At 41.6% G+C, this 17,621-nt stretch overlaps 1 protein-coding gene across 1 annotated transcript in view; it reads right to left on the reverse strand.

Moving 5' to 3' along the window:
- The window catches only part of ATG2B (autophagy related 2B), an 83,015-nt gene extending 70,159 nt beyond the window's left edge, over window positions 1-12,856 (reverse strand). Inside the window, 1 exon segment of the mRNA XM_017857928.1 lies at window positions 12,695-12,856. Coding sequence (XP_017713417.1) covers window positions 12,695-12,856 — 162 coding nt within the window.
- Window positions 12,857-17,621: the final 4,765 nt, after the last annotated feature.

Below are 17,621 nucleotides of genomic sequence, written 5' to 3' on the forward strand. Positions count from 1 at the left end.
GTGATCCCATTAAAAGCAATTTCAGTGGCATGGTGGGGCAAACCAGACTACAACAGGAGACAGGCAGAATGAACATAAATGCAATTTTTTTAAGACAATTTACTTTTCAAATTTAAATAACAAATATTTATTAAATGCCAGCTTATATGTAAAGTGCTTCCTGCATGCTATATTGCATAGGGTAGTATTATCATTCTTTGTCGTATTACACCCTAGTGTTGAATAGTGAGACTTGGATCAACTTGTTTTATTTTTGGAGATTACTACTTTAAAAGGCTTTCTTCATGCTGATATTTGTTTAATCCTAAAGACTTTCCCAGTAGTACATGGGCATGGATGGTTTTAAGGTATAAACATCCAGACATATTCTTTCCTAAAACTGACTGAGCAGACTACAGACAGTGGTGGCATTACGCTGGGTCTCCTGTCCCATAGTTCCTCGTACAATCTTCCTTCTCCCACTTAGCCAAAAAAGTCGTATTTTTCTCCCTTCAGAAATTCTCCCTTATGTACTGTCTAAGGTATAAAAACCTCCAGACAGGGCTAGCAGTACATTTTCTATCTTTTCCCATCTTATACTTTTTTTTGGCATGACACTCAGAAATTCAAAGAACTAAGTGATGTTGCTCCTGCAAAATCTCTCAGTTCTCATCTACTGATTTATAACATCGGTATTTCTCAAGCTTGTATCTATTTTTTAAATTTAGAATAAAATGTATGCTGAGCCCTACTGAATTCCAGCTCTAAGCATATTCACCTACGGATGCACTAACAAATTAGGGAGGAGGGGATCACAACCAACCTCTATCATTAAGAAATGCATTTCCAATAGAAGTTTATATGTTTGCTGGGTACAGTGGCTCATGCCAGTAGTCCCAGCAATTTGGGAGACTGAGGCAGGAGGATGGCTTGAATTCAGGAATTTGAGACCATCCTGGGCAACATGGTGAAACTCTGTCTCTACAAAAAATACAAAAATTGGCCAGGCGCGGTGGCTCAAGCCTGTAATCTCAGCACTTTGGGAGGCCGAGGCAGGCGGATCGCCTGAGGTCAGGAGTTTGAGACCAGCCTGGCCAACATGGTGGCCCATGCCTATATGGTGTATTTTATCTCTACTAAAAATACAAAAATTAGCCGGACATGGTGGCCCATGCCTACAATCCCAGCTATTAGAGAGGCTGAAGCAGGAGAATCACTTGAACCCAGGAGGCGGAGGTTGCAGTGAGCTGAAATTGCATCACTGCACTCCAGCCTGGGCAGCAGAGCGAGATTCCATCTAAAACAAACAAACAAACAAACAAAAAATACAAAAATACAAAAATTAGATGGCATGGTAGCCCATGCCTGTAGTCCCAGCTCCTTGACAGGCTAAGGTAGGGATAATCGCTCAATCCCAGGAGCTCAAGGCTGCAGTGAGCTGTGATCACCCACTGCACCCAAGCCTGGGTGAGAGAGCAAGACTTTGTCTCAAAAAAAAAAAAAAGGGTAATTATCAAAATGCATAAATTTATACCGTTTTGATCTTAATTATCAAAATGCATAAATTTATACTGTTTTGATCAACTATACACTTAACAATAATTGCAATTACAACACAATCCAGAAGAAAAGTAACACTTAAAGCCCCATGATTTTCTGAAGGAAATAAAGTTATGCATCACAGAAGGACATTTGGTCAACGGCAGGCCATATGTAGGATAGCGATCCTGTAAGATTATAATGGAGCTGAAAAATTCCTATCACCTAGTGACATCATAGCCATCATAAGGCGATATAGCAAAACACATTACTCACATGTCTGTGGTGATGCTGATGTAAATAAACCTCTTGCTCTGCCAGTCTAGCACAAACAGTTACATACAGTACGTAATACTTGAGAGTGATAATAAACAACCATGCTACTGGCTTATGTATTTAATAACTATACTATACTATACTATTTAATCATTATTTTAGAATATACTCCTACTTAAAAAAAAAAAAAAGTTAACTGTAAAACAGCCTCAGGCAGGTCCTTCAGGAGGTACCCAGAAGAAGGCATTGTTATCAGAGGAGAGGACAGCTCTATCCATGTTAGGGTCCCTGAAGACCTTCCAGTGGAACAAGATGTGGAGGTAGAAGGTGGTGACATTGATGATCCTGACCCTGTGTAGGTCTAGGCTAATGTGTGTGTTTGTGTCTTAGTTTTGACAAAAAAGTTTAAAAGTAAAAAAAAAAAAATTAAAATAGAAAAAAATGCTTATAGCATAAGAACATAAAGAAAAAATATTTTTGCATAGCTGTACAATGTGTTTAAGCTAAATGTTACTACAAAAGAAACAAAAGTTTAAAGCATTTTAAAGTTTATAGTTAATGTAACCTCAGGTTAACTTATTATTGAAAAAGAAAGATGCCTTTATTAATATAGTCTAGCCGAAGTGTACAGTGTTTATAAAGTCTACAGTAGTGGAGAGTGATGGCCTAGGCCTTCACATTCACTCACTGACTCATTCGGAGGAATTGCTAGTCCTGCAAGCTCCATTCATGGTTAAGTGCTCCATACAGCCATATCAACTTTTATCTTTTTTAAATTTTATTTTATGCCATATTTGTACATACCTTTTCTATGTTTAGATGCACAAATACCATTGTGTCACAGTTGCCTACAGTATTCAGTAACATGCTGTGCAGGTTTATAGCCTAGGAGCAATAGGCTGTACTGCATAGCCTATATATACAGTAGGCTATACCACTGGGTTTAGGCAAGCACACTCTATGATGTTCACACAACAAAACTGCCTAATGACCCATTTCTCAGAACATATCCCTGTCGTTAAGCAACCCATGACTGTACTGATAAAATGAATATAGTAAGCCCTAGAGCAACCCCTACGAAACAATTTAAAAATACATTCTGGGCCAGGCATAGTGGCTCACACTTGTAATCCTAGCACTTTGAGAGGCAGAGGCGGGCAGACTGCCTGAGCTCAGGAATTCACGACCAGCCTGGGCAGCATGGTGAAACCCCATCTCTACTAAAAACCCAAAAAATTAGCCAGGCATGGTGACATGGGCCTGTAGTCTCAGCTACTCGGGAGGCTGAGGTATGAGAATCGCTGGAACCCGGGAGGCTGACGTTGCAGTGAGCCAAGATTGTGCCACTGCATTCCAGCCAGGGAGACACAGCGAGACTCTGTCTCAAAATAATTATACATATATAATCATTAAAGGAATTAAAATGTTACACTAGAAAATATTTGCTTAATGCAAAAGAAAGCCTAATGGCAACAGAAAAAAATGTAATATAAACAATTTCAATTTATAAATGTTTTTATTGTAGAGAAATAACAGCATGATCAATAAAAGACAAGCATAAACTATATCAATTACAACAGAATCTTGCAAAGAAAGTAAAATGGACATAGGAGTTCAATGGAAAAAAATACAACGTTAAATTTCCAACTTCAATGAAGAGATTGTTCAAGCATTTTTTAATGGATAATGTGTATGATTTTTAAATCCCACTGGATGAAAAAAGTTATATTTTAATATCAATATTTAAACAGAAGTTATTCTCTACAACTATTTAAAATTATAATTTAAAAGTAAGTCAATTCTAACATACAAGGAATATGAAGTTTTTAAAAACATTTTCAGAGATAATTGGGCTAACATGTTTAAAGACCACTCCTTCATTTATTTTTTCCAACTTTTAAGTTCAGGGATACATGTGTACTACATCCAGGTTTGTTACATAGGTAAATGTGTCCCATGGTGGTTTGCTGCACAGATCATCCGCTCACCTAGGTATTAAGCCCAGAATCCATTAGCTATTCTTCCTGATGCTCTCCCTCCTCTCACTCCTCACCCTCTGACAGGCCACAGTGGGTGTTGTTCCCACCATGTGTCCATGTGTTCTCATCATTCAGCTCCCACTTGAGAACATGCAGTATTTGGTTTTCTGTTCCTGCATCAGTTTGCCAAGGATAATGGCTTCCAGCTCCATCCACGTGCCTGCAAAGGACATGATCTCATTCCTTTTTATGGCTGCATAGTAGTACATATGTAAACATACACAAAAAGTGTATATGTACACTTTTTTTATCCAGTCTATCACTGATGGGCATTTGGGTGGATTCCATGTCTTTGTTATTGTGAATAGTGCTGCAATAAACATAAGCGTGCATATATCTTTATAACAGAACAATTTATATTCCTTTGGGCATATACCCAGTAATGAGATTGCTAGGTCAAATGGTATTTCTACCTCTAGGTCTTTGAGGAATCACCACATTGTCTTCCACAATGGTTAAACTAATTTATGCTCCCATCAACAGTGTAAAAGCATTCCTTTTTCTCCACAATCTCACCAGCATGTATGTTTTGTTTTTGTTGTTACTTTTTAATAATAGCCATTTTGACTGGTGAGAGACGGTATCTCATTGTGGTTTTGATTTGCATTTCTCTAATGATAGTGATGTTGAGCTTTTTTTCACACTTGTTGGTCACATGTATGTTGTCTTTTGAGAAGTGTCTGTTCACGTCCTTTGCCCACTTTTTAAATGGGGTTGTTTTTTTCTTGTAAATTTGTGTAAGTTCCCTGTAAATGTTGAATTTTAGACCTTTGTCAGATGGATAGCTTGCAAAAATGTTTTCCCATTCTGTAGGCTGTCTGTTCATTCTGATGATAGTTTCTTTTCCTGTGCAGAAGCTCTTTAGTTTAATTAGATAACCATTTCTCAATTTTTGCTTTCGTTGCAATTGCTTTTGGCAACTTCATCACGAAATCTTTACCCATGCCTATGTCCTGAATGGTATTGCCTAGATTTTCTTTTAGGGTTTTTATAGTTTGGGGTTTTATAAGTCTTTAATTCATCTTGAGCTGATTTTTGCTTATGGTGTAAGGAAGGGGTCCAGTTTCAATTTTCTGCATATGGCTAGCCAGTTCTCCCAGCACCATCAGGGAATCCTTTCCCCATTGCTTGTTTTTGTCAGGTTTGTCAAAGATCAGATAGTTGCAGGTGTGAGAAGCCCACTCCTTTAAAACAGCATATGTTCAGGTTACTTACTAGCTAGCTGGGTGGCTTTGAACAGATCCTTAATTTCCAAGTTTCAATTTCCTCATCCATAAAATAGAAATAGTAACGCCACAGAGTTACTGTGACCATTAATGAGGTAATATATATAAAACTACCAACATATTAATAGTTCCTGGTACTAAGCAAACACTTTGTAAATGTGGGCCATTGTTCTCTTTCACAGTACCTACCTAGTACAATGATGAGCTCTGTAAAGGAACTCAAGGTGTGCTTGACAATATGAAGAAAAGCAAACATTAAATTTTATGTTTCTTTTTAATACATAGTTCCATAGATTAAGTAGGCAAAGAATACATCTTTATTAGTTTAAACCAAGGCATCAGAATTCAAATCGAGATAAGACAGAGCATAAAAATGTGCATGAGCTGGCCGGGCGCGGTGGGTCATGCCTGTAATCCCAGCACTTTGGGAGACTTGAGGCAGGTGGATACAATGTAAGGAGATCGAGACCATCCTGGCTAACACAGTGAAATCCCATCTCTACCAAAAATACAAAAAAAATTAGCCGGGCGTGGTGGCAGGTTCCTGTAGTCCCAGCTATTCGGGAGGCTGAGGCAGGAGAATGGCATAAACCCGGGAGGCGGAGCTTGCAGTGAGCCGAGATCATACCACTGCACTCCAGCCTGGGCGACAGAGCGAGACTCTGTCTCAAAAAAAAAAAAAAAAAAAAAAAAAAAAGGGCATTAGCTAATTTAGATTAACATTTAATTAGCACCTACTACATACAGGACACCAGAGTGTACTATTTTATACCCACATTTATACCTGCATTAAATCTTCACAATAACCCTCTGAATTAGGTATTTTTGTGCCTACTTTACAAATATGGCAATTGAGGATCAGAAAAACTAAGTAATTTGCAAAAGGTCTTCAATTAATCACTGCAGAAACACAACAAGAAAAAGAGAAATATATTTTCACAATGGAAGATTTTGCAGGAGGCTAAGCAAAATCATGTGTTAACATATCATAATTTTTTTTAATGTAGTACTGGTCTGGGGCTGGCTCATAAAACAAGCTTTTAAAACACAATGGAAAAATTCTCCATTCCTTTAGTGCAAGTGCTTTTAAAAACGCAGTCAAGGACCACATGTATCAGAATCTCCTAGGATGTTTATTAAAAATGCAGATTCCTGAATTTCTAGAGCCAAAATCTGTATGGAAGGAGCCAGAAGCCTGAATGTCAGCAAATTCCCAGGTGAACCCAGTGCTGTTATGTCTGAGAAGCTCAAGTTTCTTGAATCTGGGGCAGTGTGGTGCACAAAAAAAAAAAAAAAGATATAGAAGTCAGAAAGACAGGTTTCAAATCTTGCTGCACTGTTTAATACTAAGCTTGAGTAAGTTATTTAACCTCACAGTCAATGGAAAGTTAGTACCCAATTTAGAGTGAGATAATGTATGTAAAAGCACCCACACAGTACAGTATATAGAGATGGAAGGTATTTAATAAATGATTACTATTATCTTCAAAAGTAAACTAAAACCCCTACCTTGCTCCATGTTTCCCCTAGCCATCAACCCCATTTTCTCTTTGTCAAGATAGCTATCTGCTCAAACTGCAAACTACAAGTGACCTTCTAACCCTCAGCTCCTCTGAAACTGCTCGTAACCACCATTAAAATGACAAATGCAATGAACAATATTCAGTCCTCGTCTTTCTTGAATTCTCATCTCTACCTAGTTCCTAGGTAGAGGAAATTCTAACTTTCTTTGACTTCTATAACACTTCATCTCAGTCTTTTTTCTGATCCTTTACAACTTAACATGTTGGAGTTCATCTAAGTTTCATCTTCAGCCTTTTTTGTTTTTCAAGCTAATCTACTTACTACCCATGCACTTTGTGCAGTTCCATCTCCTCCCACTGTGTTATTCACTATTGACACTCGGATAACTCCCGTATCTTCACAACTGCAATCTTCCTATACTTCCCAGTGCCTCCTGAGCCTCTCTACCTGAATCTAAGGCCCCCACATTCTAAAGCCCCACATTCTAAAGTCCCCTCAAAAATCAATATAGTAAAACTTATTCTCTCTCCAATCTCAATCTCCCCCTCCCACTCCCAACTCCAGACAGTGGAGAAAACCTGCTCCTTCTCTAGAATTTCCTATTTCACAGCAACTAGGTACCACAAGTTACGGACATCAAGGTTCTTCCCTCTACTTGTGTTTTTCAGATTTTTTCAAAGTTTTTTTTTTTTTTTTTAAGAATGTCTGACACATTCCATTAAAAAAAAAAATGGCCCATCATAAAATACTTAAAAAGTTAAGTAGCCGGGCACGGTGGCTCAAGCCTGTAATCCCAGTACCTTTGGGAGGACCGAGGCGGGCGGATCTGAGGTCAGGAGATCAAGAACCATCCTGGCTAACCCGGTGGAATCCGTCTCACAAAAATACAAAAACTATCTGGGCGAGGTGGAGGCGCCTGTAGTCCAGCTACTCAGGAGGCTGAGGCAGAAGAATGGCGTAAACCCAGGGAGAGCGGAAGCTTGCAGTGGCGTGAGATCGCGCCACTGCACCCCAGCCTGGGGACAGAGCGAGACTCCGTCTCAAAAAAAAAAAGTACGTAGAACTGCTTGCTTCATGTATTAAGTATTTCCAGAACTAAAAGTTTGAAACTTTTGTACCATATTATCATCTCCGGAAGAGATGGGATTAAGCTCTATTACTTCATACCTCATATATTTCTTTACTGTTTGAATTTTTTGTAATGAGCATATAATAATTTTACAGTAAAAAATGAACAATTAAAAACCTAACAGTGTTTTAAAGCACATGTAGGCAATGACTTAGCTTTTGCAAAGTGGAGAGCTGTCAACCTCAGACAACCATGTAAGAAACGGGACTTGATGGAACTCTTCTCAGTAAACACCAAGTTTTCTGTCCCAATTTTGTGGCAGAGAAGTTGAAATAAACTTAAACCTCTAAATACAGAAAGGTTTATTACAGCAGTGAAGAGTAATATTAAAGGGGCCTGGTATGGTGGCTCATGCCTATAATTCCAGCAACTGCGGGGGCTGAGGTGGGAGGATCACTTGAGCCCAGGAGGTCAAGATCAGCCTGGGCAACATAGTGAAATCTGGTCTCCACAAAAATTAAAAGAAATTAACTGGATGTGGTGGTGTGCACCAGTAATCCCCACCTACTCAGGAGGCTGGACTAGAGGATCGCTTGAACCCATGAATTTGAGGCTGCAGTGAGCTGATCACACCACTGTACTCCAGCCTGGGTAACATAGACTGTCTCTAAAAAAACAAAAGGAGAAAAAGAAAAAAACTGGTAAATGTTAACAGTTTTGGAGAGTCAACAGTTTCATAATTTACATTGTACCCCTAAGCTACAAAATAATTTCCCTAAGTATAAGATGTTTAAATAGGTTATATTTATGTCCAGTCTTATAACCACTTAGGCAAAATCCCATGTATCTTGTAGCATAAGGTACCCTGAAATTCAGTCATCCTGTGAAAATCCAAGGCTACTATAATGTATGAGTAGTAAAAATTCTCAACCTACTTGGCTCAAGCAACATTTTCCACACCAGTCCTATGAAGTGTTTCCTCACCAGTCCTATGAAGTATTTCTTTTTTTTTTCAGTCACCACTATACTACAAGAAAATAACTCTTAAACTAAAAGTGGAGCCACCTGAACTACTCAGCAAATAAATGTCCCACTATAGAGTCCTTTAGAGCTTTTTATTATTCTGTTTAAGAGCATTATGCTTTCAATTATCACCAATGAGTTTCACGCATATAAACAGAAAAAGTGAAGGGAACATTCTAGTCTCCAGGTGGCCTTTGACAGACAATCAGTAATCAATGTTTCTTGAACTGAAGATGATTTTATTAAACACCAAGAGAATATAAGCAGCAATCGAAACATTATTAAACTGAAGTTAAAAGGCCTCAGTGGCCAGGCAAGGTGGCTCACGCCTGTAATCCCAGCACTTTGGGAGGCCGATGTGGGCAGACTGCTTGAGTCCAGGAGTTCGAGACCAGCCTGGGCAACATGGCGAAACCCCGTCTTTACAAAAAAAAACACAAAAATTAGCCAGGTGTGGTGGCAAGCACCTGTAGTCCCAGCTACTGCAGGGAGGGGAGGAGAGGAAGGGGGATCACTTGAGCCCAGGAGGTTGAGGCTGCAGTGAGCCTAGATCACGCCACTGCGGTCCAGTCTGGGTGACAGAGTGAGAGCCTGTCTCAAAAATAAAATAAAATAAAAGGCCTCAGTGTAATAAATTGTTAATGTCTATCTTCTTGAGCTCGTGTAAGAAAAGGGTCTTTGTTTAGTTCACTGCTATATCCCCCAGCCCCTCCCAGTGGCACATGCTAAGAGCTCAATAAATGTATTGAATCGATTAATGAAAGAAATTCCATTTAAAAAACAAAAATAAAGGCACAGTCATAAAGAGTTAAATAGGAATGAGTCATTAAATCCAACTTCCCACCCAAATAGAATTTCCTCCTTTCAACATTTTGCCATTTCAACCACTTCTAGGGACAAGGAGTTTATGAAATTTTTAGACAGCCTATTCCAATGATGGAACAATCCCAAACCCCTTGCCTCTATTCCTCCCTCCACTTCATGCTACATTTAAGGTAGTAATCTCCAAAACTGGATGTATATATCCTAAAGTATTATCAGATGATTCATAAGGATGTGAGAAGAAAATGAGACATTCCACATTTTCCAAATTTAGATTAAAAAGTTGTACTTATATTTAATATACAAATGGGCACTGGCACCTTCCTTCAGGCCACATATCAAACTGGTACAAAGAGAAGACTAGTAGTTCCACAACAGGGAAGGATTAAGAGTGGTGCCCTCAGCTGGATGTTCCTTCCACTTCTGCACACTGAAACATTTCCGCATACATTCTACAGAATAAAAACAGATCTTTAAACAGTAGAATCTTTGTAAAGATACAGTGAATGGCAATTACTTTCTGGTTTCCTGGTCTCTCCTACGGCCAAGTGTGTAAGGGTTGGATTTAAAGATAAGCATTTTCCTTTTACACAGAGAAGAATTCTCCACTGACTGTTTATGTATTTATGACAAGGACTATCAGTGGTACATGCTCCCTAGCAGATATTTTCCAAAAAACAAAACACAATCTGTCTTTTCAAAATAAAGATAGCACTTTAATAATGAGTAAGAAAGCAACCACTTTTCAAAGACTATTTGTACTATGAGGAGAGCATTTGAAAAACTGTATTTGGAAATGTTTCCATTGTTCCATAATTTTGTTGCCGAAAACAATGTCTATTAAAAACATTGCTTATTTTTTAAGTCATTATCTATATAGTTTACAAAATGTTTAAAAACATGTAAAGACTATTTCAACCAATCTAAGTTTTCTGAACAAAGAGCTTGAAAAATTGAATTTTAAACCTGTGTGTATATATGCAATGTCAATTAGTCATAGTAACAGAAAAACTGATTGAGATCAGGAATGAAAGGAATGTCACCGCCAAGTTCAACACAATTCTTCACATAATTGATCATTCAGAATTGAAACATTAGGAGTAGAGCAATTCTTCAATTAGGATCAGTTTTTCCATTAGGGTCTAAGAATCTCTGAAAGTACCTTTTTTCCAGTCATGAAAGTCATTAAAATCAAGTATCTGGCTGGGTCCTGTGGCTCATGCCTGTAATCTGAGCACTTGGGAGGCAGAAGTGGGAGGACCACTTGAAACCAGGAGTTCAAGACCAGCCTTGGCAACAAAGCAAGAGAATCCTCTACCAAAAAAAAAAAAAAAAAAAAATCAAGTGTCAAAATAAACTGAATTTGGAATCAGAACTCTGAATAGCTGTATCTAAGGGTTACACCAAGATTTATCCTAACCATCAACACAGCACATGAAAATAAAAAATCAGCAACAGGAAATGTTTACTGGATGCTTTAACATTATTTTAGTTTACAAAACCCACCCATCAAGAACAAAACATAATCCTCAGATTAAGTTTTGTCAAAAATCATTTTGCCAATGCTTCTGAACTCAAACTATAAAGTTAAAATATCACTACCTCTGACTTCCCATAAGGACTAAATAACACCTCACAAATGAAAGTGCCTAGTACAATGCCTGACATAAATACATACTCAATAAACATTAACTGCCTTTCTTTTGATCTTAGGCCATGTGATGTAATACTTGCTAGATGTGTGACAGGGCAAATTGCTTAACTCCATCTGTAAAATGGAAATATTAATGCCCACCTTATAGGGTTAAAGTCATTAAAGAATAATGCATATAAAGTCCTTCCACCCACAAAAGGCATTAATAAATCTTGAACCCTCTTTTTTCAAGATAATCTATTCATAACTGTACCAAAAGTATAGAATCATGGGTCGTGGAATTCAAAACTATACATCAGAATCCCTATCTTTTTAAAGAATTACAGCAATACCATACCATAATACGACACAGAGATGAAGTGTATGCTCCATTAGTGTTGACTGAACTCAGGTGAATTGCTAAGTCCATTATCACTTGGCTAATTGTGGTGGACTGGAGAGTCTCTCCAAGGGTAGGACTCTCACCTCCTGGTGAGGGACTGGGTCTTACTGCTCTCAAACCAGGGCTCTTTCCACTATCTTGTGTACTCTCCCTAGTTTAAGTCATGTACATACTGATAAAATTATATACTGATTTACAGTCTGTAGCACAAATTCACTTGAGGGTCATAATAAGGTATTTCCACAATTTAAGATTTTCTGTGGCTAAGGAAGTAAGGGTTGGGCAAAGGGTAGAAGCCACTCTATTCCTGTCAAACCCAAAAGTGAATATACTTTAAGTAAAATACTACGCATTGAACACACAAATGCAGGTACAACTGTATGTGGTGAGTTGAAATTCAGATGAAGCACCTGTATAGCAATGAGTGAACTCACAGCCTCTAGATGACAAGTAGAAGACAGGTTTTAAAATGTCTGAAAATTGCAGCTTCAGCGCTTTTGCAACACCTGCTTTTACGATCTGTCACGTGGAGCAAAGAAGCATAACTCAACAGCACTACTAGGGCCACACGACCATTCACAGGCTGTGTACACAAACCTATCTTGTAAACATATAATCAAGCAAAAGCAGGCAAACCGGCACAGGAGGCCTTCACCTAACTTTCTTCCAGATGCCAAACGCTGCACGATGACAAACAAGGCAAACATGGTGTGCAAGTAGCCAACCCAAAACCAATAACTAGGGATTCTGACATCCAGAGGTCCTCTGCATCCTTAATCGTTCCAGAACGTCATCCCACGAGGCAGGGTTTGTTTGCCACAAAACCCTGCGGCCCCTCACATCCCAAGGGACAGTTCTGGTCACCGCCTCCCACGGACCTATTGAGCCTGCTTCATAGACCCCCCGAAGCACTGACTCAATTATTCCCATAGTGTAGATTCCATTACATCTGTTAAGTTTCCGGAACACGTGATTCAGGAGAGCAAACTTGTTACAAACAGATTAAACAACACTCTAACACATTTCTCTGAGCCGTGCCACACTCGGGTCCAAACAATTCCCAAGGAGGGACTGACTGTCACCAATCTTGGATGGCACTAGTTCAAAGCGCCCTAAAGAGGGGAGCGAGCCCCGCCCGGCTGGCTGCCCGACAGCTCTTACCCATTTGTCCAAGGGGACCTGGGCGAGGGACCCTGTGCCTTGGTACAGGTCCAGGGTGAGCTGCTCCAGGCTCAGCTTCTCCTGCAGAAAGTGACCCAGGTACCTCTGCAGAAGGTACCGGCAGGCCCTCTTCTTAATAGACTCCGAAAACGGCCAAGGCATGGTGACTGCTGGCAGCTGGTCTGACGGCGGCTGCGGGTGGCGGCGGCTCCGGCCTCAGGGTAACGACTCCGGCTCCAGGCCGCGGCGGGGCCTAAGCCTGGGGCGGCCCCTTCATCCCTGTTTGGCGCCGGGAGTTCCTCAGGGAGAACCCATCGCCGGTGCTGCGCCGCTCGCGCTGGGCCTGGCGGACGCAAGACGCAGAGGGGTCCTCCTGGCCCCAGGCCAGGGGACTTCCGAGGGGGATCCCAACCGGCTCCGAGAGAGTGCAAGAGAGCGCGAGGGAAGGCGACAAGGGCTGAGGCAGACACCTCCACTGCCGACGCGCGACGAATGTGTTCTCATCCGCGAGGCGCGTTCCCGGCTATAGGGACGCTCCTGGCGCGTTCGCGAGACCCAGACTCCCGGCGCGCCGTCGGGCGCTGGCGGAAGTGACACCACACAGGGGGCCGCGGAAGGCGGGCAGAAGGGCGGGAGCTGGAGCAGTTCCGGCTCCGAGGGGCGGGGCGGGCGAGGGCGGGGAGGGAGGGGCGGCACCGCCGGTCGGCTCCAGTAGCCTCCGGAGGGAAGAAGAAGAGGACGCCGGGTGCGCAGGTAAGCAGCCGTCGGGCGGGCTGCGGGCGAGGGGTGGCCTCCGAGAAGGGCTAGGGGCTCGGGGCGGCGGCGGGCCGTGGGGCCTTCCGGACGCGGACGCGACGCCACGCAGCGGGCTGGGCCGAGAGGGGCTGCAGGCTGCAGGGGCCCCGCGCCCGTGTTAAGAGGGGTCTGGGGGCGTGTTAAGACCGACCTGGCTCTCCCGGTCCCCCTCAGACCTCGGCGCCCCAGAAACGCACACTTGGGGCTCCGCCGTCTCCGCGGGGAGGACTGGAGCCCTTCTGGAGCATCCCCGCCCGCCCCCGAGCATTGACCGGTGCCCATTGTCAGCAAGTTCTTCAGCCCCCGCCTCATTCAGGTATTGTTTCCGAGGCTGCCTCTTCGTTGCCGTTCGCCTGGCGGTTTGCAGAGCGCTTCTCGCATACGCTCGCTTAATCCTGGGTGTGTCATACCAATGATCAGGAAACTTGGGTTTTCGAAGCATCTGTGGGCAAAACTGCATTCCTTGAGAAATGTTGAAGGCTCCTGATCCCGCGGGAACCTGGGTGAAGAACTTGGGCTGTTCTGTTCGTCTGCGCAATCGTATTTCTGCCTTTTGGGAGGCAACTCCTGCAGAGGCGGAGCCGGCTCTTAAGTTAGTCAACCTCAAAAGGCCTGGATGCGGGTGTTCGATGGCCCAGAAGCCAAATGTCCTGGGTTAGAATCCTGGCCCTGACACCTATTAGCCCAGCCACTTTGAGCCGGCCACTATCCTCCCCGACCCCACGTTGCCTCCTTTGCCCAGTGTCAGTGGATTAAAATCTTATGTGCATGGATTTATTAGGAAGATTAAATGATACGAGTAGGGCACGAACCTGAACAGAGTCCTGAAACATAGAGCTGTTTAATCCCAGTGAATTAAGACGAGGAATTTAAGGAGTGAAATATTTACTGTCTCGGCAACTTTCATGAATGCCTTGGAAATACTGCCCAAAATGTTGGTAGATGGAGAAACATCTGGTTCCGCTTTCCACAACCACCTTTTCGTTTGAGAACCAGGGTGCTCTGTATGCAGTTGCTTGGATTGTTGATTCCCCTAATTCCTTGTAGACTTACCCCAAGTATTCTCAGTAACTTAGATTCCCTTGCTCTTCACTCAAAATTTTGTTAAGGTCTATTAAATGAATGTCACCACAGTTGATGATGTGAACAGTATCAAGAATCAGGCAGAACCTTCAAGGAGTTTATGTTCTAAAGTGGAAGGTCATTGGGCATGGTGGTGCCTGCTTGTGGTCCCAGCTACTCTGGAGGCTGAGGCGGAAGGATCGCTTGAGCCCAGGAGTTTGAGGCTGCAGAATTGCATTCAGGCTATCCATAGACTGCCTGCAATTTCAAATATCAGAAAGGATCGTACGAGCTACGATTATGCCACTGCACTCCAGCCTGAACCACAGAGCAAGACCCTGTCTCTTTAAAAAAATAAATAAATAAAGTGGATGTTTGTTCATTTATTCAGTAAATATTTATTGATTGCATTCTGTGTGCCAAGCACTGTTCTAGGTGCTGGAGATACAGCAGTGAACAGATAAGTCTCTTCCTTCCTGGAACTTATGTTTTATTGAAGGGAGGAGAAACATGCAATAAATGAGTGAATAATATGCTTTGTGGTGATAAGGGCTGTTGGAAAAACAAAAGCATTGTAAAGGGAATGGAGATGCGGAAGAGAGAAGGGACTTGCCATTTTTATATGAGATGGTAAGAGAAATTCTCTTATTTAATAAGATTACATTTTAGCAGAAACTTGGAGAAAGCTGGGAAGTGAGGCACACATATACCTGGAAGAGTTGTTTTCCACGCAAGGGGAACAGCAAGTGCAACGCGCTGTCACAGGAGAATGCTTGATGAGTTTAGGGAACATCAGGAGTGAGTCAAGGAAAAAGAAGCTGGGCAGTTGGGGGCTGGGGGCGCAGAGGAAGCACATCATGTAGGGCCTCCTGGGCCTTTGATAAGAACTTTGGAGCCAGGCACTGTGGCTCACTCCTGTAATCCCAGCACTTTGGGAGGCCAAGGCAGGCTGATCACTTGAGGTCAGGAGTTCAAGACCAGCCTGGCCAACATGGTGAGACCCTGTCTCTACCAAAAATATATTAAAAAGTAGTCAGGTGTGGTGGCATGCACCTGTAATCCCAGCTACTTGGGAGGCTGAGGCAGGAGAATCGCTTGAACCCAGGAGGCGGAGGTTGCAGTGAGCCGAGATTATGCCACTACACTCCAGCCCTCCAGCCTGAGCAACAGACTGAGACTCTGTCTTAAAAAAAAAAAAAAAAAAAAGAACTTTGGCCTTTACTCTGGGTGATGTGGATTTAGGAGAGAAGTGACATAATATGGCCTAAGTTTCTATGGGATCATGCTAACTGCTATGTTAAGAATAGTCTGGTGTGGAAGTGGGAGGACCAGAGTAAAAACAACAAAACCAGTTAGAAGGATATCGTAGTAATCCAAGGAAAAGATGACAGTGGTTTGGACCAAAGTGGTAGCAGTAAAGATGATTAGTTAGAAGCAGTTGGATTCTGGATATATTTTGAAGATAAAACATGTTTGCAAATAATAATTCTAATATTTGCCATAAAAGGAATATAAGCAGGGTGGTATGAAAAGTCAAAGGTGGGATCTTATCCGGCAATAAATTAGAATAGGCTTTGAAAGGTTTGAAATAGACTTCTGACAAATAGATGGGATTTGAACTTTTTTCAGCAGCTATTAAATAAGTGGTTTCCTTTTTCAATATACAGTTGCATTCAGGCTATCTATACAGTGCCTGCAATTTCAAATATCAGAAAGGAAAATTAAAACGAAGATTTTGTGATAACAAATATGCTCTCTTCAGAGTATTGTGTGTAGCCTTGTAAACTTTATGCTTTCTAGGAGAAATTCAGTATAAATGTCCAGGTTTAGGACCTGTCATCATGATACAGTAGGGAACAAACTCATCCGAATTCACAGTGCCGTTTTTGTTTTGTGAAAGACAGAGTACCTGTCACAAAATGTTAACACCTTGCATTAATTGAGGAAGATGAAAATAATTACCCTGGCCAGGTGTGGTGAAGCGTCTCTGTAATCCCAGCGCTTTGGAAGGCCAGTGCCGGGAGGATCACCTGAGACCAGGAGTTTGAAACCGGCCTTGGTGCCAGAGCAAGACCCTATTTCAAAAAATAAAAATAAATTTAGCAAAAAAGAAAATAATTACCCAATCGAATATTGTCAGCTTATTAAGAATTATACAAAAGTTTGAAGTGACAGGTGAGAGGCTGTATGCCAGAGGCTAAATGGGTCATGTCAAAATAATCGTCCTTCAGAGAAATCTGTTAACATGGGAAATGAAAGAAAAGCCAAGGAGATGTAGTTGACCTTTTTTTATGACTTGCACCTGAGGTAACAGGACTATGCTGTCAGGTCTGCATACCTTATGGCTCTTGGAGGAAGAGCAACACAGCAGCAGCCAATCTCCTGCATAATGTAAAGAGCACATAATGTAACTTGGAGGCACATGGCTTGAGCTTCAGGGCAAGGCTTTCTTCTTGAAAGATAGTGTTAAATACTTTTAATAGAATAGATAATATTTCTTCAGCTGTTTGCCCAGCACAGTTCTAAGCACTTTCCATGAATTCACTCATTTAGTTCTCTGTATACACTTAAAGGTAGATGCTATTTTAGCATCAGTTTGAAGAGGAGGAATGTGTAACTGAGAAAGATTAAAACGTCTTTTTCCAAGTCACAGAGTAAATTAAGTGGCTGAGCTAAAATCCTAGCCCCAGTCAGTCTGCTTGAGAGCCTGTTAACCATCACACCTTACTGGCCCCTTCTTGTTCATATTGAGAAGATTTTCCAGGTTGTAGTGTGTTGTACAGATAAAGGTAATCATGATTAAGATACTGTATCCTGCCCTCAGCTGACTGTTACAATGTCAACTGAAAGGTCAGACTTCGAAGGTAAAAATTTGCAGTCTCTGTAAAGCTCTTGAAATCTTTCTGGGACTGTTCTTTTGTCAGGCTAGGTATATATGACTGTCTTTACCCATTTTTTTTGTCATCAAGGACAAAGCTCTTTGATGCTCTGAACTCGTAATGAAACAAAATAGTCTAATAAATTAGGAAGTAAAGAATCAACGATTTAGTAATCAGTGTCATAATAACCA

Source organism: Rhinopithecus bieti, unplaced genomic scaffold, assembly GCF_001698545.2.
Source record: "Rhinopithecus bieti isolate Rb0 unplaced genomic scaffold, ASM169854v2 scaffold_41913, whole genome shotgun sequence".
In the NCBI taxonomy this organism is placed as follows: domain Eukaryota; kingdom Metazoa; phylum Chordata; class Mammalia; order Primates; family Cercopithecidae; genus Rhinopithecus; species Rhinopithecus bieti.